General features: G+C 39.9%; 1 protein-coding gene across 3 annotated transcripts; it reads left to right on the top strand.

Moving 5' to 3' along the window:
* Positions 1–25: 25 nt before the first annotated feature.
* CGRRF1 (cell growth regulator with ring finger domain 1) lies at positions 26–27,632 on the top strand. 3 transcript variants are annotated; one of them, XM_036307613.1, is made up of 6 exons: positions 26–226; positions 14,859–14,998; positions 22,134–22,311; positions 22,457–22,604; positions 26,648–26,755; positions 26,963–27,632. In XM_036307613.1, the coding sequence occupies exons 1-6, from the start codon at positions 123–125 to the stop codon at positions 27,281–27,283; spliced, it is 999 nt and encodes a 332-aa protein (XP_036163506.1). In that variant the 5' UTR covers positions 26–122; the 3' UTR covers positions 27,284–27,632. The 3 variants fall into 3 exon arrangements, with proteins under 3 accessions (XP_036163506.1, XP_036163515.1, XP_036163524.1); XM_036307622.1 differs by lacking the exon at positions 26,648–26,755; XM_036307631.1 differs by lacking the exons at positions 26–226; positions 14,859–14,998 and adding an exon at positions 19,839–20,007.

Raw genomic sequence — 27,632 nt, forward strand, 5'->3', positions numbered from 1 at the left:
ACCCCTGGCGAGTGCGGAAGTACAAAGTTTGTCCGCTGCGGGGCACCGTAGTGGCTTTATCCAGGGCGGAGCGGGCTGAGCTGGGCTGGGCGCTGGAGCCCAGTTCAGCTTTGGAGACCCCGATGGCTGCGGTGTTTTTGGTAACGCTCTACGAGTACTCGCCGCTTTTCTACATCGCGGTGGTCTTTACCTGCTTCATCGTGACCACCGGCCTGGTATTGGGATGGTAAGGGCCCCAGAGCTAAGGGCAAGGGAAGGAGGGGCGGCCAGCCAGGGAGCCGGGTTGCGACGAGCGGCTGGGGGCATGGAAGCAGGGGGGCTGCGGCGCTGGAGCGCCTGGGGCTGTCGGGGAGCCTGTGCCGAGGGCTCCAAATGGCTCCGCGAGAAAAGCTAGGTAGACACTGCACCTGCATGACTGCCCCGCATTACCGCCCGGTCCCCGCCGCTGCGGGCATGCGGGGGTGGCGCCGGATTGAAGTATATCACCCAGCTTTGTTTCTGGGTAATAAAGCGTCCAGGAAGGGCCTGGTCTTGGATAGAGTACTTGTCCGCCAGCTTCTGCCCCAGATTGGAACCTCCTGTGTGCCCCGTGTCCAGTCCCCTGCGGCGCGGCGCGCGCGCACACACACACACACACACACACACACACACACACACGGACAGTAAACAAGGTTGATTGTTGTGCTTCTGAATTGAGCACTTGGCCTCGGGTAACTTGTAACAGAATTCCATTGTATCATGTTTAGAGAAGCCTCGCAGATAACAGCTAGTTGAGACGTTTTACTATATCCACTGGTGAGAAAGATATGAGTTAGAATCTATAACTGTTAGATTTTGAAGAATGAGTGTTTTGAAAAATAAGTGGAGTAAAATATGTATGGCAGAGAATAGAAGGCATTCCAGAGAATACAGCATGGGCTGAGGGGCAGAGGAGACATGTGTAACATGAGTGAGGATTAACAACAACAACAAAAAATACCCTTTGATCACAGTATATGTGCTTACTTTAAAGAAAGGACAGGAGCCCTTGTCATTTTCTGACAATGTGTGCTCTCTTTAGGATCTAAGCAGTTTTAACACTTTCACACTGCTCCCCAGTAGAGCATAAAACTCCTTGTGTGTGGTGGGGGAAGATTAAGACCAATTTTACACAATTTGTTATTCTGGGCCCGTCAGATTTTATTGCTATCGTTCTTAAAGAAAGTTTGTAATTGGAATTAGGAAGCTGTTGCCCAGTGAGAGAAGCAGTGTTAACACAGGATTTTAAAATAACCGCCGAAACCGGTTTGGCTCAGTGGATAGAGCGTCGGCCTGCGGACTGAGGGGTCCGAGGTTCGATTCCGGTCAAGGGCATGTACCTGGGTTGCGGGCACATCCCCAGTGGGAGATGTGCAGGAGGCGGCTGATCGAGGTTTCTGACTCTCTATCTCTCTCCCTTCCTCTCTGTAAAAAATCAATAAAATATATTTTAAAAAAATAAAAAATAAATAAAATAACTACAATGTTAGTGTTATTCTTTTAAAGAAATGCAATTTTTCTTCACTAAAGAAAATAGGTGACTAGTTGATAATTGCATTATATCTTTACATTTTAATTTTCAATGGCCAACTAATGAGATATTTTAGATATCTGTCTTTAGTAGTATTGCAGTGGTTCTCAACCTTCTGGCCCTTTAAATACAGTTCCTCATGTTGTGACCCAACCATAAAATTATTTTCTTTTTTTTTTTATTTTTTTCTTTTTTTTTTTTTTATTGATTAAGATATTACATATGTGTCCTTGTCCCCACGTTACCCTCTACCCCCCACCCCCGCTCATGCCCTCACCCCCCCGTTGTCCATGTCCATTGATTAGGCCTATATGCTTGCATATAAGTCCTTTGGTTGATCTTTCCCCCTTACCCCCACCCTCCCCTACCTTCCCTCCAAGTCCCGACAGTCCAATCAATGCCTCTCCGTCTCTGGATCAGTCCTTGTTCATCAGCTTATGTTGTTCATTATATTCCACAAATGAGTGAGATCCTGTGGTATTTATCCGCTCTCAAGTTCCATCCCTGCTGTGACAAGTGGTAAGAGTTCCTTTTTCTTCTTCCTCTTCTTAAAGAATACCTTTCAGCATTTCATATAATGCTGGTTTGGTGGTGATGAACTCCTTTAGCTTTTTCTTATCCGTGAAGCTCTTTATCTGACCTTCAATTCTGAATAATAGCTTTGCTGGATAAAGTAATCTTGGTTGCAGGTTCTTGCTATTCATCACTTTGAATATTTCTTGCCAGTCTCTTCTGGCCTGCATGGTTTCTGTTGAGAAATCAGCTGACAGTCGTATGGGTACTCCCTTGTAGGTAACTGACTGTCTTTCTCTTGCTGCTTTTAAGATTCTCTCTTTATCTTTTGCTCTTGGCATTTTAATTATGATGTGTCTTGGTGTGGTCCTCCTTGGATTCCTTTTGTTTGGGGTTCTCTGCGCTTCCTGGACTTGTAAGTCCATTTCTTTCACCAGGTAGGGGAAGTTTTCTGTCATTATTTCTTCAAAAAGGTTTTCAATATCTTGCCCTCTCTCTCCTGGTACCCCTATAATTCTGATGTTGGTACGCTTGAAGTTGTCCCAGAGGTTCCTTACACTATCTTCATATTTTTGGAATCTCTTTTCTTTTTTCTTTTTCGGTTGGGTATTTTTTGTTTCTTTGTATTTCAAATCTTTGACTTGATTCTTGGGATCCTCTTTTCTGCTGCTGGATCTCTGTAAATTATTCTTTATTTCAGTCAGTGTATGCTTAATTTCTAGTTGGTCCTTTTTCATGTCCTCCATGGTCTCCCTATACTTATTGAGGGATTCATTAAATTTATCGGCGGTTTCCATAAAATTCTTGAAAAACCTTATAACCGTGGCCTTAAACTCTATATCCAATCGTTTGCTTTCCTCCATTTCTGCCATTTGTGACCTGTTTCTTTGTCTCCGCATTTTGGCAGCTTCCCTGTGTTGATAGAGTGGCCCTGCGCGCCAGGTGTCCTGTAGGGCCCAGTAGCTCAGCCTCCCCAGTTACCTGGGGTGGACACTCTTGGTGCACTCTTGGTGCCTTGGTTGTTGTAGAATCACTGGGAGGAATTGACCTCCAGGCCAATTGGCTGTGAGAATCAGCTGTGTCTAAAGTGGGAGAACTTCTGTGCTGAAGACACCCTTCTGGGGCAAGACTTGCTTCAGTGGGGCTTTGGTGCTCACTGAGTCTGCTCCCTGAGTGCGTCCCTTATGGATCTGAGGAGTTTCAGTCTGGATGGACCCCCTCTGACCACTGGGTACAGTGGCTCCTGGATCTAAGGAGGTGCTAATTCAGCCTCTGCCTGAGGCCACACAGCAGGAGCCACGAAGAGGCTCAGCTGTGAAGCAATGCAAGCCGCTGCGGGGCCTTGGGCCTTCTCTTGGAAGTTCCAGGTCTGCCTGGTTCGGCTGCAGTTAGGTACATTCACATGCAAAAGCCTCTGCCGCAGCCTGGGTGGGGCGGGGTCTCAGGGAGTCAGAGGGTGGAGAAAGCGGCCATGGCCGATTCTCCGCCCGGAGTCGCGTGTCTCAGTGTTCCGGTAACGGCTGCAAGCACCTCTGAGGGAAAGCCGCCCTCAAGTTCGCTCGCTGCCGGATAGACCAGCCTCTCCCCGTATGAGTCCTGGGTCCCCAGAGACTTCCCGGAACCGGAGTTCAGAGCAGTCGGGAGTTTGTGACTCAAAAAGTCAGCCGCGTCCTCAGGTGCTACCCCCTTTCCTCGTTCGCGCGCGCCGCCGTACCTCTGCACTTCACCTCCGCAGCGCCTCTGGCTCTCAGCGTGCTTTTCTTTCCTTCTAGTTGTGGAATTTACACTCAGCCAGCCTTCCTGTTGTTCTGGATGATGTTTGCTCAGTCCTTAGCGGTAATTTTCAATTGTTGTGTGAGGCGATAATTTCCCGGTGTTTACCTATGCCGCCATCTTAGTTGCTCTCCCATAAAATTATTTTCGTTGCTACTTCATAACTGTAATGTTGCTACTGTTATGAATCGTAATGTAAATATCTGATATGCAGGATGGTCTTAGGCAACCCTGTGAAAGGGTCGTTCGACCACCAAAGGGGTCGCGACCCACAGGTTGAGAACCACTGTTAAGTATTGGGAAGAAGAAAATGAGTGAACATCTTATTGGTAATGATAGCAGCATCTGTGTGTGAAGGGTAGTCAGGAACCTCATGTTTGTAGTGGTTAAGAGACAGACTTTGGTATTAGACCTAGTTCAAATCCTGGCTCAGCCAAGTGTAAGATTTGGTTTGAAAACTTAATGATACTCTAGGTATGGTTTTTCAAAGGGAAGAAGCTAAGATAATTGTAGAACTTTTGGAATTCTGGGTGCAGGACTGCTAAGGCCAGAGACCCGGTTTGTGCTAGTAATTTTCATCCTGATTTGGGTCAAACCAGTCACTGATCTTGAGGCTAACCCAACTATTCTCTCCATCTGGGTTAGCTTTGTTCATCTAGATATATTTTTTACTAGCATTTATTTGCTAACCTAAGCCAAGGTCACAGATGCATTGAGTGGAAACAATGAAAACCATCTAGATTTCATTAAAACAACTTCCTAATAGTACCGCAGGCAGAAGGTAAACCCATTAATCCACTATGCTCTTCACCCTTGTCATTTTTTTTAACCTCTCATAATATAATCCCTAGTGGTCATCTGTCTTCTCGCACATGGTTTTTACCTCAGTACAGCTCTGAGTTTTCTTCCCATTGCTTCTTTCCACCATTCTCCTTGTCCAGCTGCACTGTGTGGGAGTGGAAAAAGAACAGGAACTTCTGATTATTGGACTCTCAATAGCAATAGTAAAGAATCATGCAACTAGAAGTATGGTGTTTCTATTTAACTACACGGTGGGTTCTGTGAACCCTAGTAGCCCACATTTATTAAACTCCTGCTATTTGCCATGCACGGTGCAGAAAAAACACACACAGTTTTTAACAGTTTCAAATAATCAGAAAGCCTAACTCTGTAACCTACTCCCTGCTTCTTCTTGACTATGGGTTATCAAGCTACTAGAGGCCCGGTGCATGAAATTCATGCACAGTAGGATCCCTAGGCCTGGCTGGCAATCAGGGCTGATTGGGGCCTTCCTTCCTTCATTCCACACCCTCCTCCCCCTGGTGGTCAGTCATAGCTAGCGGTCAAACTCCCAGTCAGTAGAACTCCCGAGGGGACAATTTGCATGTTAGCCCTTTTTTTTTTTTTTTTAAATATATTTTATTGATTTTTTACAGAGAGGAAGGGAGAGGGATAGAGTGTTAGAAACATCGATAAGCTGCCTCTTGCACACTCCCCACTGGGGATGTGCCCGTAACCAAGGTACATGCCCCTGGCCAGAATCGAACCTGGGACCCCTCAGTCCGCAGGCCGATGCTCTATCCACTGAGCCAAACTGGTTAGGGCTGCATGTTAGCCTTTTATTATATAGGATTGTCTCTTGGCTTTATATCACCATTATTGTACTCTGCTTTGTGAGTCTGAGGCAGAACCTCTAAACCTCATTTCTTTGCTAGCTGGCTGCCCATGAGGCTTTGCCAATAGGGGAGGGAGAATGGAAAGCTAGAGAACAAGAGGACTTGCCACTTCCTGTTTGATTCTTTTTCTCGTTTGTCTCACTGGCAATAGTGCCTCACTCTGGCACTAACAGTCATTCCCAGTTTTTCCAGTTCAAGGTTTCCCACTTTCTTAAAACTAGCCTCATTGCAACCCTTCGAAGATATCAATACCCTTTCCTCAGATCTGAGTCCCAGCTCTATGGGGGTCCTTCCTCCAAATTTCTAGGCTCTAGTAACTCTTTCTTCTCTATTCCTTATTGTAAGAGTGATCGTTGCTTCCTATTGTTAGTACTTTTTTGATACTCAGTGTCCCTCTTTTGCCTTTTCAGTTCTTTAAAATCTGTCTAACATTTTTTTATATTAAACTAGAGGCCCAGTGCATGGATTCATGCACCAGTGGGGTCCCTGGACCTGGCCTACAGGGATTGGGATGAAACCAGCTCTCCGACATTCCCCGAGGGGTCCCAGGTTGCAAGAGGGCGGCTCTCGGGTGACGCACCCCAGAATCGGGCTCCCTCCTCTCTGGTTCCAGTGCATCACCCGAGAACCACAGCTGCCAAGTCACTGCAGCTCGGCAGCTCCTGCGTTGAGTCTGCCACCTGGTGGTCAGTGTGCATCATAGCTACCGGTCAGATGCAGATGGTCAAACGGTCAGCTGGTCACTTAGGCTTTTATATATATAGATTATCTCTGTTAAAATTACTGGTGTGATTTTGGTCTCCTGACTGGACTGATAAAAATGTCGATAAATTATTACTAAGAATGGGATCCTGGAGAGCGGGGGCCTCAGAGGTGGGGTTGGAGATTGGTATGGTCATTTCTTCAGCTCCTTGCCAATACATGGCATACATTGGCATCACAGTTAATAAAATCACTCACTACTTTTGAGTGATTATGATACAGCTAAAGGCCCGATGCACGAAATTCGTGCAAGGGGCTTGGCCCTCACAGCCCTGGCTGCCTCGTGGACCCGCTCCTCTGCCTCCCACCCACTGGTTGTTCTGGAAGGTCATTCTAATTAGCACATCAGCTCTTTATTATATATGAAGATTTCTGAAGCAAGTGCTTTGGGGCAGCAGTTGCCAGCTGGCAGTCCATATGTGGCTAACGCACTTGACCAATATGGCAGTAATGATGACTGTAAGAACTGAGGGATGGGTGGGATGGATACTTCTGAGATCACTAGAGCACTTAAGGGGGGAAAAGCACACAGACAAACTCAGGTCTTTTAACTCTCAGATCAAGTCTTAGAGAATGAGAGAGTTTCTGTGGTTCTAAAGCACTTTATCAGGTAGCCCCTGTGCTAAAAATTGAACACAGCTTTTATTGTGCTGGTAATAGCATTGCACAGCCCTGTAGATATCTCATTTAGGACACCGATTAGAAAGAAGTGGAGCCCTGAAACTTGGATTGGGAACATCGAAATAGACTTGAGCATCTGGAAACCCCACGTCACTCTGAGCCTTCCTTATTGGTGGAAGCAGCCTGCTCTCCATGTCTGAGAAAACCAGCCTTCCCGTGTTCTATAATAATCTCGCCTAGGGCAGTTGCTTTGCATAAAGCACTGAGAAATATATTACTGAGGGGAGACTTATCCTTGGAAATCTCTGGCACCTGCCTTCTCCAGGCTATTTATGATGGTGAGAGATGCTGCCCTTAGGGCAGACTTCCTGACTTAAAGTCTAGTGGCAACACATAACCACAGAAGTCAAGGTGGACATGTTCCATAATGGGTAAGGGAAGACAAAGCAGAAAATGTTTCGGCCTGCGGGGATCTTTGGCAGTGAGTAATGGATTACAGTGTCCCTGGGAATAAAATAGATGGTGGCTTACTAAATGCTACATGAACTGCATAAAAGGAAAAACTGCAGGTCTGGAGCCAGAGACCTGACTTGGGTCACAACAATGGAGAGTGTGACCTTTCAGCCAGTTTCCAGGTCTAAACCAATCCATAGACTGGGAGCTTCTGAATGAAGGGGAGGTCAGGTCCCCTTGGGGAAGGACCCTGTGTCCTCTAGTACTGCCACAAAGATACACTGTAAGTCGACCTTTCTCGAAGGCTATTGTCTCTGAGCAAATGTGCTCTTCTCTACTCTGCTTTATGATACTGGGGCTGGGCCTTTGCAAACCACATTTCTCTTGTGCTAGTTCCATATCTTCTTCCTCCTCAAGTTCCTCTTCTTCCTCCAGCCTTCCAGTCTCTTTCTTAAAAATTTGCTCCCCTTTCCTGGTCTACATATTTGCAACACTGGCCTTCACCCTGGCAGTGACAATTGCCCCAAGTTGCAGCAGTTTTTTTTTTGTTTGTTTTTTTTTTTTTTAGCTTATCATTTTTTCTCATATCTAGGACCAGCCTTATGGCATTCCTTCAAAGATATCAGCACCAGCTGGCCAGAACTGCTACCAAAACAGTCTGGGTCCTAGCTTCGGGGGGGTCCCTTCTCTAAGTTTCTAACTTGTAATAATTCCCACTCTTTCCTTTATTTCTCCAACCCTAGGACAGTAATACAAAAGCATCTGAGATAGTAATAGATATAGCAGTGTTAGGACATAATTCAGATAAGGCAGGGATGAAAAACCAAAGAGCAAAACCATTAACCTTAAAGGAAAAGGTTAATAACTTTGTGTTAAAATTAGGACACTGTTCATCAAAAGATACCATTATGAACTTGAAAAGGCAAGATGTAGAAGGGGTGAAGATAAATCCCAAAAAGGGCTTATGTTCCGAATATATAAGGAATTTCTATCAATAAGAAAAATAAAGACAGACCAGTAGAAAAACAGGGAAAGAACTTCACAAAGGAAGATATTCAAGTAGCAATAAACATAAGAAAAAATGCACAACCTCACTAGTCATTAGGGAAATAGAAATTAAAACCATACTGCAGTGCCACCATACATCTACCAGGATGGCCAGGATATTCACTGCTGAGGGGAGTGGAAATTGATACCATCACATAGAATAGTTGTAAGCATTATCCACTAGAGTTGAAGAAGCACAGACGTTATGGCTGAGAAATTCCATCTCCAGGGTATACCTGGCAAATGCATGTATGTGCACGGAGAGCCTTGTATGAAAATGTTTATACATATTCATAATGGCCAAAATATGACACATAAATGTCCATTACAATTAGAATGAATAAACAAATTATGACATGTTTATACAAAAGAATATTATACAGCCATAAAAATACATTAAATATAGCTACACGGGTGAGTCTTCAAGCAAAATGTTGTAAAATCTACATATATAAAAGCCTAAGCGACAGTTCGACAGTTTGACCGGTAGCTAATGACGCACATTGACCACCAGGGGACAGACGCTCAACTCACAGGCATGAAAACATGGAACAGTCTGATGACTCTCAGAGGGAAGGGGGAAGGGGGAAAGGCAGGAAGAGATTAATCAAAGATCTTATATGCATACTAGAGGCCTGGCTGCATGGATTCGTGCACCGGTGGGGTTCCTCGGCCTGGCCTGCAGGGATTGGGCTGAAACCGGCCGTCCGACATCCCCCGAGGGGTCCCGGATTGCAAGAGGCCCAGTGAAAAAATCTGTGCACCAGGCCTCTAGTAGAAAATAAAAGTATACACAGCATACTTCCACTTACATATAAATTAAAAAACTAAAGTTATAGTAACAAGTCAATATAGTAGAGAGGGAAGGGGTAGTACATGGGAGGTGACATAAGGAGACTTTCTGAATACATTATTTTTATTTTTAAGCTGAATAACAATTACTTTGTAATTCACTGAACTATGTTTTGTGTACTTTTCTGAATGTATGTTATCCCTCACAGTAAAAAAAAGTTTACATAAGGTAAAAAGGCTAAAGATTGAGCAAGATTCGTAATATCAATTTTAAAAGACGTATGTGAGTTAAATCAAGGACCTTAGGATATTAGAAAATGTAGACCCAAGATTATGCATGAGGCAGAGAAATAAAAATCTAGAGAGTTGAATTTCTTTTAATAATAGGTCAATTCTTTTTTTCTTTTTTTTAATATATTTTATTGATTTTTCTGCAGAGAGAAGGGGAGAGGGATAGAGAGTTAGCATCAATCAGCTGCCTCCTGCACGCCACCCACTGGGGATGTGCCCGCAACCAAGGTACATGCCCTTGACCAGAATCGAACCCGGGACCCCTGAGTCTGCAGGCCAACGCTCTATCCGCTGAGCCAAACCGGATAGGGCAATAGGTCAATTCTTGATGTGATGCTGGGCCAAGCAGCCTTGGATATCCATGCTTTCAGAGAAGCAACACTTTACATCTCCGATTGTTTGTTTCATTCTGCAGTGTGTACAAAGCCAGATATGGTATATCTTCCTACAACAATGATTTTAAGTAAAGATTTGAATAAATATTTTTATATTAAAACCAGATACATCATGGAGAATATAAAGCATATTACAAAGGAATTTCATGTTGACAACAGGCTGCTTCCTGTTACTTTTTCAAAGCCCTGCCTTTTGGAGTTTCTGGCTCCTACATTTTTAAGGATTCTTTAATTGCAATTTTTAGGTACAACATGATAAAGTACCTGAAATACTATTCTTGAACCTACAGTAGAAATGGATACTATGAGATCTGGATTCTAGCTTTTAGTGTGGGTATAAGGAGCCAGACAGTGGGGGTAAAGAAAAAGGGTGGAGGAAGGTAGGGTAAATTAAAATTATGAGGAAGAGGCCAGGGAATGTATGTATGTATCTTTTTAAAAATATATATTTTTATTGACTTCAGAGAGGAAGGGAGAGGGAGAGAGAGAGAGAAACATCAGTGATGAGAATCATTGATCAGCTGCCTCCTGCATGCCCCACACTGGGGATAGAGTCCACAACCAGTCATATGCCCTGACAGGGAATCAAAACATGACCTGGTTTATAGGTTGACACTCAACTACTGAGCCACGCTGGCCAGGCTAGAGTGCTTTTTCTTCATTTGCTTTCTTTTTTTTTTTTTTTTCCCAATCCAAGGGATGAAGGAAAGCAGGGGAAGGTGTTATTCTATGGCTGTTATAGAAAGGTTATATCTTGTGTCCTACCACTCCACATTCCTGACTGAACCTCTAAAAGGCACTGGGGCAGTGGTGAGCAGTGGAGACAGAACCTATGGAGTAATTGACTCTGAGGATCAAAGAGAAGTTTCTGGATTTGTTTTTTTCTCTCTAGCCCAGTGGTTCTCAACCTTCCTAATGCTGCAACCCTTTGATACAGTTCCTCATGTTATGGTGACCCCCAACCATAAAATTATTTTCGTTGCTACTTCATAACTGTAATTTTGCTACTGTTATGAATCGTAATGTAAATATCTGATATGCAGGATGTATTTTCATTGTTACAAATTGAACATAATTAAAGCATAGTGATTAATCACAAAAACAATATGTAATTATATATGTGTTTTCCGATGGTCTTCGGGGACCCCTATGAAGGGGTCGTTCGACCCCCAAAGAGGGCGTGACCCACAGGTTGGCGACTCACAGGTTGAGAACCTCTGGTCTAGCCCTTCTGCCAGCTCCTAAGTCTACGCAGTCATCAATATTATCATTGTTAGCACTTACGTTGTGCCAAGCCCTGTTACAAACTTTTACAGATGGGGTAACAGTTACACAGAGGTGGAGTGATTGCTTAAGGACATATTATGTGTCTTATTCCTGAATTTAGGAAGAAAGCAGTTTTTCAAGTATGAGGTTAACTGTACATTTTTTATTGCGCCTTTTTTATCAGGTTAAGATCCTTTACATTTCTAATTTGCTGATGGTTTTTATCAGGAATGGACATTGGATTTTAGCTAATGCTTTTTCTTCATGTATTGAGATAATCATATGTGGCTGGGTTTTTTTTTACTCTGTTTTTAATACGGTGAATTACATACAAAATTTTAATGTTATGTCAACCCAGCCTTGCATTCCTGAGATAAGGCTCACTTGGTCATGATGTATTAATCTTTTTATATATTGTTGGATTTAATTTGCTAAGACTTTTTGCATCTATGTTCCTGAGTGATAATAGTCTGCAGTTTTCTTGTACGGTCTTTGCCCCTCCTCTGCATGTACATTAGACTGCTTGAACTTGTCCCTTACCTCACTGATATTTTGTTTTGTTGTTTTTCCCTCTGTGTTTCATATTATATACCTTCTGTTGCTAGATCTTCAAATTTTCTAATATTTTGTTCTGTAATATCTAATTTGCTATTAATCCCATTTAGTGTATTTTTCATCTCAAACATATTTTTCATCTTCAGCAATGTATTTGGACCTTATAATCCATATCTCTGTATAAAATGCTCAATCTTTATTATCTTCTTTAAAAAGTATAGTTACAACAATTATTTTGATGTCCTTGTCTACTTATTCTGGTATCTGTATTGTGTCATTTTTGGGGATTTATTTCTATGATTAGTTTCTCTTCATTGTGGGTCATATTTTCCTGCTTCTTTGCATGCCTGGTAATTTTTAATTGAACACGAAACATTGTGCATTTTACCTTATCTGATGCTGGATGTTTGTTTCCTTTTTTTTTTAATTAAAGATTTTTTATTGATTTTTACAGAGAGAGGGAGAGAGAGAAACATCGATGTGAGAGAGTAACATTGATTGGCTGACTCCTGCACGCCCCCTACTGGGGATTGAGCCTGAAACCTGTGTACATGCCCAGACCAGGAATAGAACCAACCACCCTTCAGTGCACAGGACAACACCCAACCAACTGAGCCACACTGGCCAGGGCTGATGTAGATGTCTCTATTCATATAAATATTCTTGAGCTTTGTTTTGGGATGCAGTTAACTTAATTGGAAACAATTTGATCTGTTCGATGCTTGCTTTTCAGCTTTTTAAAAAAAAATGTTTTTATTGATTTTAGAGGAAGGGAAAAGAGAGAAACATGGATGTGAGAGAGTAACATCAATCAGCTGCCTCCTGCACACCCCCTACCGGGGATTGAGCCCACACAGGCATGTGCTCTGACCTGAGATGGAACTGGGGACCTCTTTTAACCATTTTACAATTACCTACATCCAGATTTATAGACAGCCCCCTCCCCTAGTAAAGGACCGGGTCTTACAATGACAGTTCTGTCCCATATTGACATTGACCTAACCCAGTGATGGCGAACCTATGACACGCGTGTCAGAGGTGACACGCGAACTCATTTTTTTGGTTGATTTTTCTTTGTTAAATGGCATTTAAATATATAAAATAAATATCAAAAATAGAAGTCTTTGTTTTACTATGGTTGCAAATATCAAAAAATTTCTATATGTGACACGGCACCAGAGTTAAGTTAGGGTTTTTCAAAATGCTGACACGCCGAGCTCAAAAGGTTTGCCATCACTGACCTAACCCACTGCCTGGATTCAAGTTGTGAACCTGGTTCTGGCCCTTGTCATGAGTGGACAACTTGTATGTGAAGGCTTAGTTTCCACTGCCTACTGCCAGACTCAGAGCCCATCAAACCATGGCATAAGCCTTACTCATCACTTTATATTTTTTGCCCTTTTCAAATTTATGAAGATGTCTTTGAACCCAACTATGCCTCTTCTTTCCAACATTTTATTATTAAAATTTTCAAACATGCATACAATGAAAGAATTATACAGTAAACATGCATATGCCCATCATTTAGGTTCCAAATCAACCTTTTGCTGTAATGTCTTTATTACATGTCTGTCCTGATCCATCCATCCTTCCATCCACCCATCAGTCCATCTTATTTGTTGATCACTTTCAGAATAACTTGTACTCTTCACCCACTTGTACTTTACTTTTGAAGTAGTATTTATAAACAATGAAATAAATATATTTTATTGATTTTTTACAGAGAGGAAGGGAGAGAGATAGAGAGTTAGAAACATCGATGAGAGAGAAACATCCATCAGCTGCCTCCTGCACATCCCCCACTGGGGAAGTGCCTGCAACCCAGGTACATGTCCTTGACCGGAATCGAACCTGGGACCTTTCAGTCCGCAGGCTGACGCTCTATCCGCTGAGCCAAACCGGCTTTGGCAATGTGCATATCTTAAGTGTTATCAAACACATCATCTATACAACTCAACCCTCTATCAAGATATAGAATATTACCATCACCAGAGAAAGTTTCCTTATCGCTTTCCTGGTCAGCCCATACTCCTACACCCCAGAAGCAACCATTGTTTTGTTTTTTTATTTCTACTCAATTACTTTTATGGACTCTAGAATTTCACGTTATGGAATCATAGCATGGCTTCTTTTGCGCAATATGTTGTTTTTGAGATTTATCCATATGGTCATAGCAATAATTTATTCCTTTTCATTGCTGAGTTCTTCTGTTCCTTTGTTTAAACACAGTTTATTTGTTCATTTCAGCAGGGTCTTTTTGATTTTTCTTTACTTTTTATCTGTCACTACTAAGTGTTTGGAGAGAAGAGAGTGCATCCAAGTATGAACCTAACTGCCTGCTTAATCTAAAGTCTCTTGGTTAAACTAATGTGTATTCATTTTCAGTTATTTTATTTAAATTGAGTAAACTTAGCTGCTTTCTAATTTTATAAATAATTGAATTTAGTCCTTTTCATTTTCCTTCTAAGTCTGTTCAGTATCACATTTTTACATGAACTTTAAAAGGAGAAAATATGCTATAAAATGAAGGGCTATATTTGGTGTTTAAAAAAGTTCTCTTATCCCATAAATAATATCAAATAGTCTGCATATTAAATATATATTTGTCGCCCTAGCCAGTTTGGCCGGTGGATAGAGCGTCAGCCTGCAGATTCATTTCCGGTCAAGGGTGCATACCCTGGTTGCGGGCTCGATCCCCAGTAGGTCGTGTGCAGGAGGTAGCCAATCAGTAATTCTCTTTCATCATTGATGTTTATCTCTCTCTCTCTTTCTCTCTCTCTCCCTCTCCCTTCCTCTTTGAAATCAGTAAAAATATATTTTAAAAATACATGTATTTGTCTATAATGCCATTTAAAAATTTAATAATTCTATCGTGCTTTTGCTCTTACATTAGGTACAATTTATAATCCGTATACTTCTTTGTTATTAACAATAGAACTCTGTTTCAAGAATATGTCGGTTCAACCAGCTTAACAATATATTGCAGTTCTAGGGGACCTCTAATCTCTGTTATTTCTAGGTTAATTCTCAAATATAATGTAAATTGAGTAAATCTCCTTTTCTGATATGTTAAGAGGATTAACTAATGAAGCATAACATAGTCTACATATAACATAAAGTTTCAACATTTGTTAAAATAATGTATTATTTTATTTTCACCTTCAGGTTTGGTTGGGATGTTCCAGTAATTCTGAGAAATTCTGAAGAGACCCAGTTCAAAACAAGAGTTTTCAAAAAGCAAATGAGACAAGTCAAGAATCCTTTTGGCTTAGAGATCGCTAATCCATCTTCAGCTTCGATTTCAAGTTGGTAGCTATTTTCCAAAGATTCTTCTCTCTTTCTCTGCCCCTGTTTTAGCCCTTTAATTTTCTTGTATTATTATTTATTAATTGTATTATGTTCCACATGAACAGTTATAAACCCATTTTTGCCCCACCTTGTATATAGTATGCTACTGTTTATCTCACAGGAGAGGATATCCAAATACATGTGCTTATTTACACTAAAATGAAGTATCACAGGTGTTAATAAGAGAAGTCTTCAGTGCAGTGAGAAAGGTAAGAATGGTATAGTGTAAGTTCAGTTAATATAAGGTTGCTCACCTTCTGAAGAACAGCTGTCTGTTAGTCAGAAATTGCGGTATTTTGGTCTAAAATTATTTTGGTAGATGGTAATAATAGATGGTAGCTGTTTGTTTCTGTACTTGGAAAACAAATTGTCTGTGAGCCTATCTAGGAGCCAGTGGAGTGAAAGAGAGGGGATGCTGGGCACAGACAAGACAGAAGAGTCAGGGAAGACTCAAATTCTTTGCTTGGGTCCTCCATAGCTGGGTCTTTTTACAGAGATGAGAAATACAGGAGGAAGCGGGTTTGGGAAGAAAGGTAATGAATTCAATTTTGAACTTCTGGCCCTGTAAGTGCTTTTGTGACAGTTAAGCAGAGACACAGAGCATGCAGTTCTAGGTACAGTTCTGTAGCTCTACCAGGTTCTCTGGGCTGAGACCCTATCACCTTTTACGCTTGCTCACATTTCTGGTATCTTAAAAACAATCCTAAATTTTTGCAGCTCTTCATCTTATTCTAGCTGCTGTCGTATTTCTCTTTTTCTCTTCACACCCAGGCTTTTAAAAAATATATATATATTTTTTGTTGATTTCAGAGAAAAAGGGAAAGGGAGAGAGAGAGAGAGAGAGAGAAAAACATCAATGATGAGAGAGAATCATTGATCAGCTGCCTCCTGCATGTGCCATACTGGGGATCAAGCCCACAACCTGGGTATATGCCCTGACCGGGAATTGAACCGTGTCCTCCTGGTTCATAGGTCAGTGCTCAACCACTGAGCCACACCAGCAAGGCCATAGCCAGGCTTCTTAAAAGTGATTTGCATTTGCCTTCTCCTCTTAGCCTGCTTCCCTTTTACTCCTCGGAGCAGTGTAGTCTGATTTTTACCTGTATCCCTCTATTGAAATGGCTTTCCCCAAGATGACTAATTAACACTTCTGCCCCCTACCCCTATCTCCTGGCAGTCATAAATTTACTGGGCACATTTTCAGGCCTGAGTTAGTGCTCTCTCTGCAGAGTTTAACAGAGTTGACTAGTCCTTCCTTGTTGACATCCTGCTCCCTTATCTTCTGTGAACTTTATTGTCTAGTCATCTTCCTGCCTCTGACTTTCAGAATCACTTGTCAAAAATTAGTTACACTATCAACCTGAAGTAAATCTTGATTTACAATGAAGGACAGAGTTTCTTATCTTCTTCCTTAGCTGTAAATACTATACTGTGTATGTGTGTGTATATAGGGTGTCCCAAAAAATGTATACACACACTTTGAAGGCAGTGTTTATTAAAAAATAGTTCATTTTCAAACTTGAGCTATCAGTTGTTACAGTGTGTATACATTTTTGGGGACACTCTGTATATATAATAACCCCTATGAATTGAAGGAAACTAAGGACCTTTTTTTTCCCCCCACTAGTGGTAGATAAGGAGTTCATTCTGACATTTTTCACTTGGGAAAGCCAAATTTCAAGATATGACAGAGAAGACTAGCTTATTTAGGAAACATGCCTGAATAAAATGTACAGAATAAGGTGGCTTGGTGATCTCTGACCTTTGTGGCCATGCACTTGGGCCTGCTATATTGTCACATCTGGCTCCTGAGCAGGACTGCCTGTAAAAAATTCTAGTACAGAGTGGTTCTTCCTGCAGCATAGGTCCAAAGCCTGGAGACACTGAGAAAGTAAGAATGGATACATCGTGAGCAAACAAACACCGGACACTTGTGAACTAGAAAGTGTCAGGAAATCGATCAATCTGCCGTTATTAAGATAGAAATAGTCCTAAATAGCGCCTGCCCTGTAAATGTTGGAAGCTGGACCTCTCAGCTATGCCCAACACACTATATGCTAACCAACAGTAGCGTTACTGAAGTACACGAAGAACATTTTAAATGTGTGTACTTATAGCGTGCTTATTCAAGTATTTTAATTTTTAAATACCAATGCACATTACTCATTATCTGTCTTCTATGGGGAAATAAGGAGAAGAATTTCGGTGGGAATTCTTTATTTGGCAGAATAAAATTCATTTGCTTAAACTGTGGAATGATGGGTGTCATTAAAGATGTCTAACCAAGCTGAAACCGGTTTGGCTCAGTGGATAGAGCGTCAGCCTGCGGACTGAAAGGTCCCAGGTTCGATTCCGGTCAAGGGCATGTACCTGGGTTGCGGGCACTTCCCCAGTGGGAAATGTGCAGGAGGCAGCTGATGGATGTTTCTCTCTCATCGATGTTTCTAACTCTCTATCTCTCTCCCTTCCTCTCTGTAAAAAATCAATAAAATATATTTTAAAAAAAAAAAAAAGATGTCTAACCAAGATATTGAAATAATATTCTGAACAATAATTGTGATGTTTTAAAAAGTTATTTCTTTTGGTGTATAAATAGTTAAAAAATCCAGGTTTTTTTTGTTTGTTTTTTTGTTTTGTTTTATTTATTAAATCACTATACCCAAGGTGCCTGGCACATAGGGGAGGGACAGGGAACATATAGAGAACTGATTTACTTGAAAATTAACCAGAGAATCAGTTTTGTTTTTAATATATTTTTATTGACTTCAGAGAAAAAGATAGAGGGAGAGAGAGATAGAAACATAAATGATGAGAGAGAATCATTGATAGGCTGCCTCCTGCACACCCCCTACTGGGGATCGAGCCTGCAACCCAGGCATGTACCCTTGACTGGAATCAAACTTGGGACCCTTCAGTCCGCAGGCTGATGCTCTATCCACTGAGTAAAATCAGCTAGGGCTGGAGAATTAGTTTTAATCTTAGTCATTTAGTTCTATTTACCAGAGGTGGGTTTTGGGGATTTTTTTGTTGTTCTCTAATGATACTGTATTTGGATTTATGATGTTTCCATGTCCTCAATGTAGAGGTTTTAATGAAATTGAAAGTAGGTACTCAGGACATATTAGTTGTGTTGTATTAATTCAATTCAGGGATTCTGCTGTCTTTTTGTAAACAGCTTTCTGGTATTTTGACTTATTCACCCTGGAAAGAGCCAATATAAGCAAAAGAGTTAAGCAAAATGACACAGCATTTTTGGAGGAATTTGTGAGCTTCTGTTCCTTACGACCAAAATTTTCATCTCCCAGTATTTTGGTTTCATCATCCTCGGGCAGGGGCTCCTTGTATATTAGTTCTTCCCTCACAGACTTTTCTGTAGGAAGGTGTGCGGCTTTACTGCCCCCTTGTTTCTCCTTTTATTAATGGCTCAACTCATTTGACTATAGCCTGTTTTTTTTTTTTTAAATTTCTTGCAAGACCATCTTTTACAGTCTCTTTATTTGGTTGTTACAGGTAGGCAGGTTGAGAGAAATCCTACCTAGGTTGCTTCATTTGGATTCTGCATATTCTGGATTATGTCTATTTTCCAATTCTGTTAATGCTGTTGATCTAAGATGTTATAGTGTACGCACCGAATTTTTAGAAAACTAAAAAAATATAAGAATGGGAATGAATATAAGGGTCTTTGCAGAAGAAGTGATAAAAACTAAAGGGAGAATAGTTTGGTCTAAGGGTGTTTGAACGCTTAGTGTAAATCAATATATTCTCCTCATCCTAAGTTTATGAAAGATTGTGGAGGGCAGAGTTTTATAGATTCTGTAATTCTTTTTCATTTGCTTGTGATATTAATATCAGAGACATATTAAAATCTGATTAATATCATTATCAGTAGTCTGTGATGTGCCCCATTTTAGTCAAGTATACAAAGTCTATAAACAAGTTTTATTTAGCTCTGAATGTCTGGAACTCTGATTCTTTTTACAAAGCAGTTAGACTGATACTATGTATGTTGTGTAAAGCGGAGTTGTTTTTTAAGGCTTATCTTTCCATTGTTCTTTCTTTAGTGTAAACAAACACATATATTTGGATATCCTCTCCTGTGAGATAAACAGTAGCATACTATATACAGAGTGGGGGAAAAATGGGTTTACAGTTGTTCATATGGAAAATAATACAATAAATAATAAATAATAATACAAGAATAAACTCTATTTCACGTACTCACAACTGTAAACCATCTTTTGCCCCACAATGTGATATTTTCTACACCTTGCTTTTTTCATTTAATGGTATATTCTGAAGCTCATTCCACAGTAGTACTGTATACAGATATTTTGGTATGCCTCAATTTTTTTAAAGAGCTTCCTAGTACTTCATTGGAGAGTATTCCATATTTTATTAATTTAATTCCTATTGATGAACATTTAGGTGGAGTACAGCATTTTGATATAACTAGTGCTACAATGAATAGCCTATTTATACATCTTTTTACATTTTTGCCAGTAATACTTTTCTGGGTTCTTCCCCCCGTCACCTCCACTTTTTGTGTAGGCTTTAAATTTTTTCCCCTTTCCCATCTACTTCCAACTTTTTTTTTCTTGCCTCACTTTGTGTGATTCTAAAGTGACAGAGAAAATTATGTATGATTTTTAATACATATATTTTAAATTTGTATTAATGGAGTGATTTTCTTCAGCTATTTAACAGCTAATTGAAAAATAAAGCTAATTGAATTAATACCTGATAGAATCATAAAAATGTGCAATCAAATCTGGTATCAATTATGTATGTAAAGTTTCTGTCAATTAAAATTTTTGCTTAACTGTGATTAGAAATTGCTCTATGTCACTGCTACTATACATACTCAGAATCTGACACTTTGTACTTAGTACAATATTTGGCATCCTGTGGATGATCTGGTTGTATTTGTGTATCTCCTTCCAACACATTCTGATGAGCACCTTTAAAAGTAGGTAATATATTAACCAGAATTCCTATTAGCAAGCAACAGAAACGACTCCAGTAAAAGGATATTGAGGGCGGAGGAATGGGGGACATCTGTAATACTGTCAACAATAAATAAATAAAATGGGGGGAGGGGAGGATATTGAATAGTATACAGACTTGCCAGTAGGTTTGGAAAGCCAGAATCAGAGACCAAGGTTGTTCAGTCAGGAACAGTTGTCACTGAAAGTACCGGGACCGAAGCAGATCTGCCCTGGCATGGTCTGGAATGTGTGGGTTCTTGACTTTGTGTAGGAAAAAGTTCACAACATGAGTGCAGATGATTTTGAGAGTACCTTTCTTAAAGTTGGGAGCAGTGAAACAAAGGATAGGCTTAAGATAGAAGACCCAAGATCACAACAACAGGAGTGGGCCTACACTGGGCTGCCTAGACTCAGGAAAGGAAGTCACAGTAATGGAATTGAGCCACTCTGGGCTGTTTGGATACAGGAAAGGTCACAGTAACAAAATTGAGTCATGTGGGGCCGGCTGGCTTCAGGAAACAAATTATAGGAACAGAAGTGAGCCATGCTGGGCTGTGTGGACTCAGGAAAGAAAGACATAGAGGCAAAAATAGGGCCCTTGGAGACAGTTGACAGGGTTAGCCCAGGACTAGTTGCTGCTGCCCATTGCTCACCTGATTGCAAGTTTCCTGGAAACCTTTCGAGCTAAGGGGAAAGAAAGTAAAAGGACATGCCTGAAGAAATGGTACGGGAGTGCTCAGGCGAGAGGACTGGGCCTTTTGTCTTAAGGGTTTTTATTTGTTTTCTAAAGGGAATTTTAGGGGAGGTCTCAGGGGAGGGTCTCAATAGAATATTCAGCAGCTTTCCAGGTGTGTCCTTTAATATGCTGATGCATCACAATGAGCCTGTAGGGGAGTTTGGGATCATTCTATGGTCAGTTTCACTGCTTTACTTTTATCTTGGATTTGTCTGACTCTATTTTTTTTGTTGTTGTTGTTATTTATTCCCCTTCCTTCATCCATTCTGGAGTTTGGGTGGTTTAAGCTATTCTTTCTCTGGTTGAGGAGGAGAGGTATAAACCATCTGCTCCTAAGTGTCCTTGGTTAGGGAAGACAAGATCTTGTGATTTACTAGCAGGCTAGTTGCTCAGCCTTGTTTAACTATTTTGTTTCAGTTTCCCTCATTCCACTTGTCAAGGAATTTTCCCAGCTTCTTCCTATCCTGCCTCACAATGACCAAAAACGTTTCCTTTTGATTTAGCAAGTACTCCACTGCCACTGAGCGAGCGCTTGCGCTGCCGACAATGTGAGGCACTGGATGTTGCTGCCTTTGAACTTATTGCTACAAGGGAGGGGGAAAATCGCATAGGTGGCATATAGTAAATCCATAAGTAAGTAAATAAAACTATATATTATAATTTGTCCGTTTATAATTTATATGTCCCCTTAATCGGCTTTACTCAAATCATAATATCTTTTATTATGCTGAAAGCAAACAAATGAAGGAGGACATCACTATTAAACTTCCATGTTTTGGAATCCCCAGGCTTTCCTCAGGATATTTTGCATATTACATGGGACATTAACTTTGTGACAAGAATGTATATTAATGTTGTCAGTGTGTATATTGATATTAGTAAAGCTCAGTTTCTTTTTAATATTTGTCCTACTCCAGTGATCATCTTGTGGGGCCGCGGGTGGCGTGTATCCACTTTCAGAGAGAGCTCTGCTGCTTGTAGTTGCAAGGTTGTGCGGATCTTCTTTTTTAGGATTGTAGACACTATTAGAGTGGTAGGCTACCAATAGTGAACTGTATTGCAGTTTGTAAAATCTTTGTGGGAAAAGTCTTGAAGTCACCAAAAACATTAAATTGATCACTTCCAAGCATAAATGTATAAATAATCAGGTTTACTGGTAGTGCTTCAAAATTGTGTAGACACTGAGGTTTTTTATATCTCCTGTTTTAGAGACCAGGTCCTTCGTTTATAGGCACATACCCTTTAATGAGTTCCTTTAACTGCCAGCAGCCTGGCCAGCATCCAAAAAGAAGCTTTTATTACTCGCTATGTATAATTGTACTAGAAATTACGTCAGGTAATTTTCTTCTCTGTCTTATTTGTTTTTTATAGCTGGCATAACTTTGACAACAGATTGCCTTGAAGATAGCCTCCTCACATGCTACTGGGGGTGCAGTGTTCAAAAATTGTACGAGGCTCTGCAGAAGCACGTTTATTGCTTCCGAATAAGCACTCCCCAAGCACTGGAAGATGCTTTGTATAGCGAATATCTCCATCGAGAACAGTATTTGTATCCTTTATCTTATATCTATCAGGACATGAGAATTTTAGGCATTAGACTTTTTATGGATAAAGTGTTGCTAAGTTACGACCCCCTTTGGTATTTTATTGTATTTTTGCTTATAGTGACAATTTACCTTTACATTTTCAAAAAGTATTAAAAAGGACAGCAAAGAAGAAATATATTGCCAGTTACCAAAAGATACTAACATTGAAGACTTTGGGACAGTGCCCAGATCTCGCTATCCATTGGTAGCACTGTTGACCCTAGCTGATGAGGATGACCGAGAAATTTATGATATTGTAAGTAATTTTAAAGTTTTGGAAGCATTACTTTTAAGTGATTTGGATAATAGGTCTTAATTATTTGGTAATGTAGAAAAAGTATTTTAATTTCTGAGGGTATACATTTGACCTGATCACATTCCCCTCCCCCCCCCACAAAAAAATAAATAAATACATGGGAAATACATCGGTATGATTTTTATACATGTAACAGTTCCTTTAGAGTACGACTTTTTTTCCCATATGGGTTACAAGAATATGATTTTATTTAGAAAATAAAAGCTACATTATGTTTGAATTAAGTTAATTTCATCATTCTGTCATGTTTGCTGCATAGAAAAGTCTGTTGGGAGACATTTTTATTTTTAACATTTTTTTGAGCACTGAATAAATGAGCATTGTAGTAGTGAAACAAAATGCTCAATTTTAAGACAGTATCCACTCTTTTCTTTGCATGTTTACAGTCATCTTGTTTTGATCATAGTGTCTGCTGCATCTATATCTTATATATGTTTGGTCCTTATATTTTCAGTAATTATAGTGATAATTACCTTTCTCATTATATACTAATTACTTCTTTAGTCTGGTAGTTTATCCCTATTAGAAAGATAAAAGCATCTTAGGGAGCTAAGAAGACCTGAGCCTTGACAATCCTCTAAGTATGGTAGAAGCTTATACATGAAATAAAGTTGGTGAAATAGTATCATGGTAAGAATGCCCTTATACGCAATTTACTACTTTTCTGAAGTGCATGATATAGATATGTTCATTAATAAAGAAATGGTAGCATCTTTATGGTACTTTGTAATATATTAACTTATTAAGTAACATTAACTTATTTATTTCTTCTAACAACATTGTGTTAGGCAAATATCCTTCTTAAAAGGACTGAAACAGAGTTGGTAGAAAAATCCCAATCATTCAGGAAATAAGAGATGGTCTTGACCCTGAACCTGTGTAGTTCTTTGCCAGTAGCTCTTCCTCCCTTTCTTTTTTACAGGAATATCTTTCTGAAACAAGTGCGCATAGAGCTTTGGAAGGTGTTAGACCCTTATTGGGAAATGTAGACCCTGTTCATATGCAGTTAAGCCAATCTAGGTTTTGGGGTTTTAACCTTATCAAGTTGAAGTTCCATTGAACTGAAATCAGCTTGTTTTTTTCCAAATAAAAGACATACCAACAGCAGTTATTTTCGGAATCTGGCACTGTGCCTTAAACACAGGAGGTGCTCACTACATTTAATCAGCGTGGGAAAAGTCATACCAAGCAGTATTGTTGAGCTTCATAGAGCTCGGCAGCAGAACTCCTTAGTTGCACGTGCATGAGGAAGTGTATATGAGAGATCTTCTGGTTTCTCCCCCACCCCCTTTTCAATTGAAGATAAATAAGACCTATTAGGTTGGTGTTTCATACCCCTGCCTTCCTGATCTCGTCTAAGTTCCCCTAGTTCTTTCCTTTTATTGCAAAAAAGGGTCAGTTCTCAGTCACCTTCCTCGCAGCTTCCCCTTTGGTTCCTTTCCTTCTCACTGGGTTGGTGCTTTCTATCTACGTGAGGTACCGATAGTCTTTGTTTTCTGACTTTTCTTCCTCCATCTAAATAGAAAAGGATTTGGTGTGTGCATGCTAAAACATACATATAACTTAAATGCTGTTTTAACCACTTTCCAGTGTACAGTGGCATTATAAATAGGGAAAGATTTGCTTATCAGGTCCCTGACCCAATTGGAATGAAGATTCCACGGCCCTGCTGTGGCTGTGGACGGCTTATTCCCACAGGGCGCCTGGGCCCTGGCCCTAAAGTGTTAACAATTATTTTCTTTGCCTATGTTTCCCTGCCTTGGTCCTTCTCTGTGTTTTTTATCAGCAGGCTCTCCCCTTTTTTTTCTGTTAAACCTTGTTTCTCCCATCTCTTATCTCCCAGATTGGGCCTAATGGTAGAACTAAAGTATAATTGTTAGTATATTTTATAATAATGTTCTCTGTTCTTTTTTGGTTTGTTTTTCTTGTTACTCCTCACCTGAGGATATTTTTTCTATTGCCATTCAGAGAGACTAGAAGGGAGTGAGGAAGTAGGAGAGAGAGAGGAGGAGAGAGAGAGGGAGAGGGAGAGAAACAACGATGTGAGAGAGACACGTTGACTGGTAGCCTCCCTCATGTGCCCTGGTTGGGGGTTCGGGAGCAAACCCACAACCTAGGTACGTGCCCTTGACCTGGAATCAAACTCCTGACCCTTTGGTTTCAGACTGACACTCTAACTACTGAGCAACACCAGCCAGGGCATGTTCTCTGTTCTTAATTTTAAAAGCAAACCGAGCATTTCATAATTCTTTTTCATAAATGGTTTTTCAGTATTTTATCTGGGAATCAGAGACTCTAAATCTAAAAAGAGAAAATTAAACTCTCCCATTCCTATTGTAACAGTAAAAATTACATTTAGATAATATAGCTAGTCATTAGTTTGTTATTATAAGTAGATAAAGGAAAGCAGGGATTGTTATTGCAAGATTTTGGCTCTAAAACTTTTTCATTTTTACATAATTATATCAGTTTGTTTTTTGTATTACTCATAGAATATATGCTTATGGCAGGAAATAACATTAGAAAATTCTAGATAAGCCAAAAGAAAAAAGTATAATCACTTTTATTCTATCATCCAAATATAACCACTGTGAATATTTGTATCTTTCCAGATCTTTATATATGTAATTTGTTGTTGTTGTTATTAATTTTCACCTGAGGATATTTTTTCCATTGACTTTTAGAGAAAGTGGGAGAGAGGGAGGGAGGGGGAGGAGGGAGAGAGAGGGAGAGAAACATCAATGTGAGAGCATAATATTGATTGGCTGCCTCCTGCACACCCCTGGCCCAGGTATGTGCCCTGACCAGGAATCAAACTGGCAACCCTTTGGACATAGGATGACACCCAACCAACTGAGCCACACCAGCCAGGGCTGAAATTTATTTTTTTTTAACATTTCCACCATATATGAGTGTGATTATTACTCCATAGAGTGTATTGACAAGCTTTTGCATTTTTGTTAATCTGATGTGTGAGAAATATCTCAGTAAATTTTTGATTTGCATTTATCATGTTGTGAGTAAAATTGAACATCTTTTAATATGGCTAAGGACCATGATTATATCTTTTGTGAATGGTCTATTCATGTCTTTTGCCCATTTTTCTATGAGATATTTGGTTACTTTCTCTTCAATTTTTAAAGTTGTTCATAAGTTAGGGATATTAGCCCTTAGTTTGTGACATAAATTGCGAATATTTTATTCCAGCTTGCTAATATGTCTTTTAACTTTGCTTATGGTGCTTTTTTATTATGCAGGTTTTTAATTTTTATATAGTCAAATGTGTCAAATTGATCTGCCTCTAGGTTTGAGTTACAGTTAGGAAGTCTTTCCTTACATTGAGACTAGAAAGAAATGCACATGTTTTCTCCTAGTATTTGTATAGTTGTTTTTTTTTACTATTAGATTTCTTATGCTTTTGGAGTTTATTCTTGTGTATGGTATGAGGAGTACATCTAATTTTTGTTTTTCCAAGTAGCTATTCAGTTGTCCTAATACTTTTTATTAAAAAGACTCGCTTTGCCAGTGATTTGAAATGCCATTTTTATCATATTTGTATATATGATTTCTGGACGGTTTATTCTGTTTCAGACACCTGTCTATCCATGTGCTAGTACCACACTGTTTTAGCTCTAGAGGCATGGCAGTATGTTTTAATATCTGACTGTGCTTAATATCCTCTACCCCATAGCTTTCTTTTCAGTATTTTCCCAGCTGTTCTTATGTGTTATTTTCCCATGTTGAGAATTTTAGAGTCAACTCAGCTATTTTGTTGGGATCACATTAAATTTGTAAACTAGTATAATTTTTAAAAACTCTGGAAAAAACATGTCAGTAACTGGTTTCTCTATAGTGACTGATTTGAATAAATTATTGTAAGTTTTCTAATTTATCAGCTTATTTTTGTTTGAGACATATTTTCACATATCTGTGAAATAATATAAAGAGGTTAAGTACTGACCGGTGTTCAATTTTTATTTTAGATTTCCATGGTGTCAGTAATTCATATTCCTGATAAAACTTATAAACTGTCCTGTAGAATATTATGTCAATATTTACTCCCGACTCAAGGTCAATTTCATGATCTTAAGGTAAGTTGTACCCTTGTAGTCTTATCTTTGTTTCTCATTTGCAGTTTCAAAGAATGACCATTTATCAAGGGATATATTTTTACAGTTAGTTCCCATAGAAGTTAGCTATTATTTGCCAGCTCATAAATTTTGAGCATCTCTTATGACCCTCTGAAGAGTAATTGACATTTGTAATTATCTTTAAACTTGTTTCTTTGATTTTTTCAGCAACTTTACATGTCTGCAAATAATAATGCCACTCCTCCCAGCAATTCCTCTCCAGACGGTGAAAGCACAGACCGCAGCTTGTTGGAAAAGGCTGGACTTTCTGAAAGTGACGTAGAGCCTCCGGAGGAGAGTAGCAAGGACTGTGTTGTTTGCCAGAACGGGACTGTGAACTGGGTGCTCCTGCCCTGCAGGCACACGTGCTTGTGCGATGGCTGTGTGAGGTATTTCCAGCGGTGCCCCATGTGCAGGCAGTTCGTTCAGGAGTCGTTTGCACTTCGCAGTCAAAAGGAGCAAGATAAAGACAAACTGAAAACTCTCTGAGGATGTTGTTACAACTGAAAAGTACAATTACCACTCAAGACGCAGAAGTTTGTGTTCTTGGAATTAATCATAACATGGAATGTACGGTGTTGACTGTCAATGACAATTCTATTTTAACTTCATATTTGTACGGTACCTGGATGATGAAACTTAATTATTCCGTCCTGTTCCATATGGTAAATGCTGGAATACCATCTGTGTTATACATAAAAATGCATTCAGCTCTCGAGAAGAAAGCAAATGTCTGGCCTTTTATCAGCTATGGGATTTCATGTAATATTAATTAGAAAATTTCCAAAAAAGCAATCCATCTCAAATTTGAGTAAGTAAAAGTCTTTTTCTGAATGTT

Source organism: Myotis myotis, unplaced genomic scaffold (genome assembly GCF_014108235.1).
Source record: "Myotis myotis isolate mMyoMyo1 unplaced genomic scaffold, mMyoMyo1.p scaffold_m19_p_1, whole genome shotgun sequence".
NCBI lineage: Eukaryota > Metazoa > Chordata > Mammalia > Chiroptera > Vespertilionidae > Myotis > Myotis myotis.

Bases quoted from the DNA above. Each gene is read 5' to 3' on its own strand.
- CGRRF1 (XM_036307613.1), top strand. From the start codon at position 123: ATGGCTGCGGTGTTTTTGGTAACGCTCTACGAGTACTCGCCGCTTTTC. The intron at 14,999-22,133 runs GTTGGTAGCTAT...TGTTTTTTATAG, and splicing joins ATCTTCAGCTTCGATTTCAA to CTGGCATAACTTTGACAACA. The intron at 22,605-26,647 runs GTAAGTAATTTT...TTTTTATTTTAG, and splicing joins ACCGAGAAATTTATGATATT to ATTTCCATGGTGTCAGTAAT.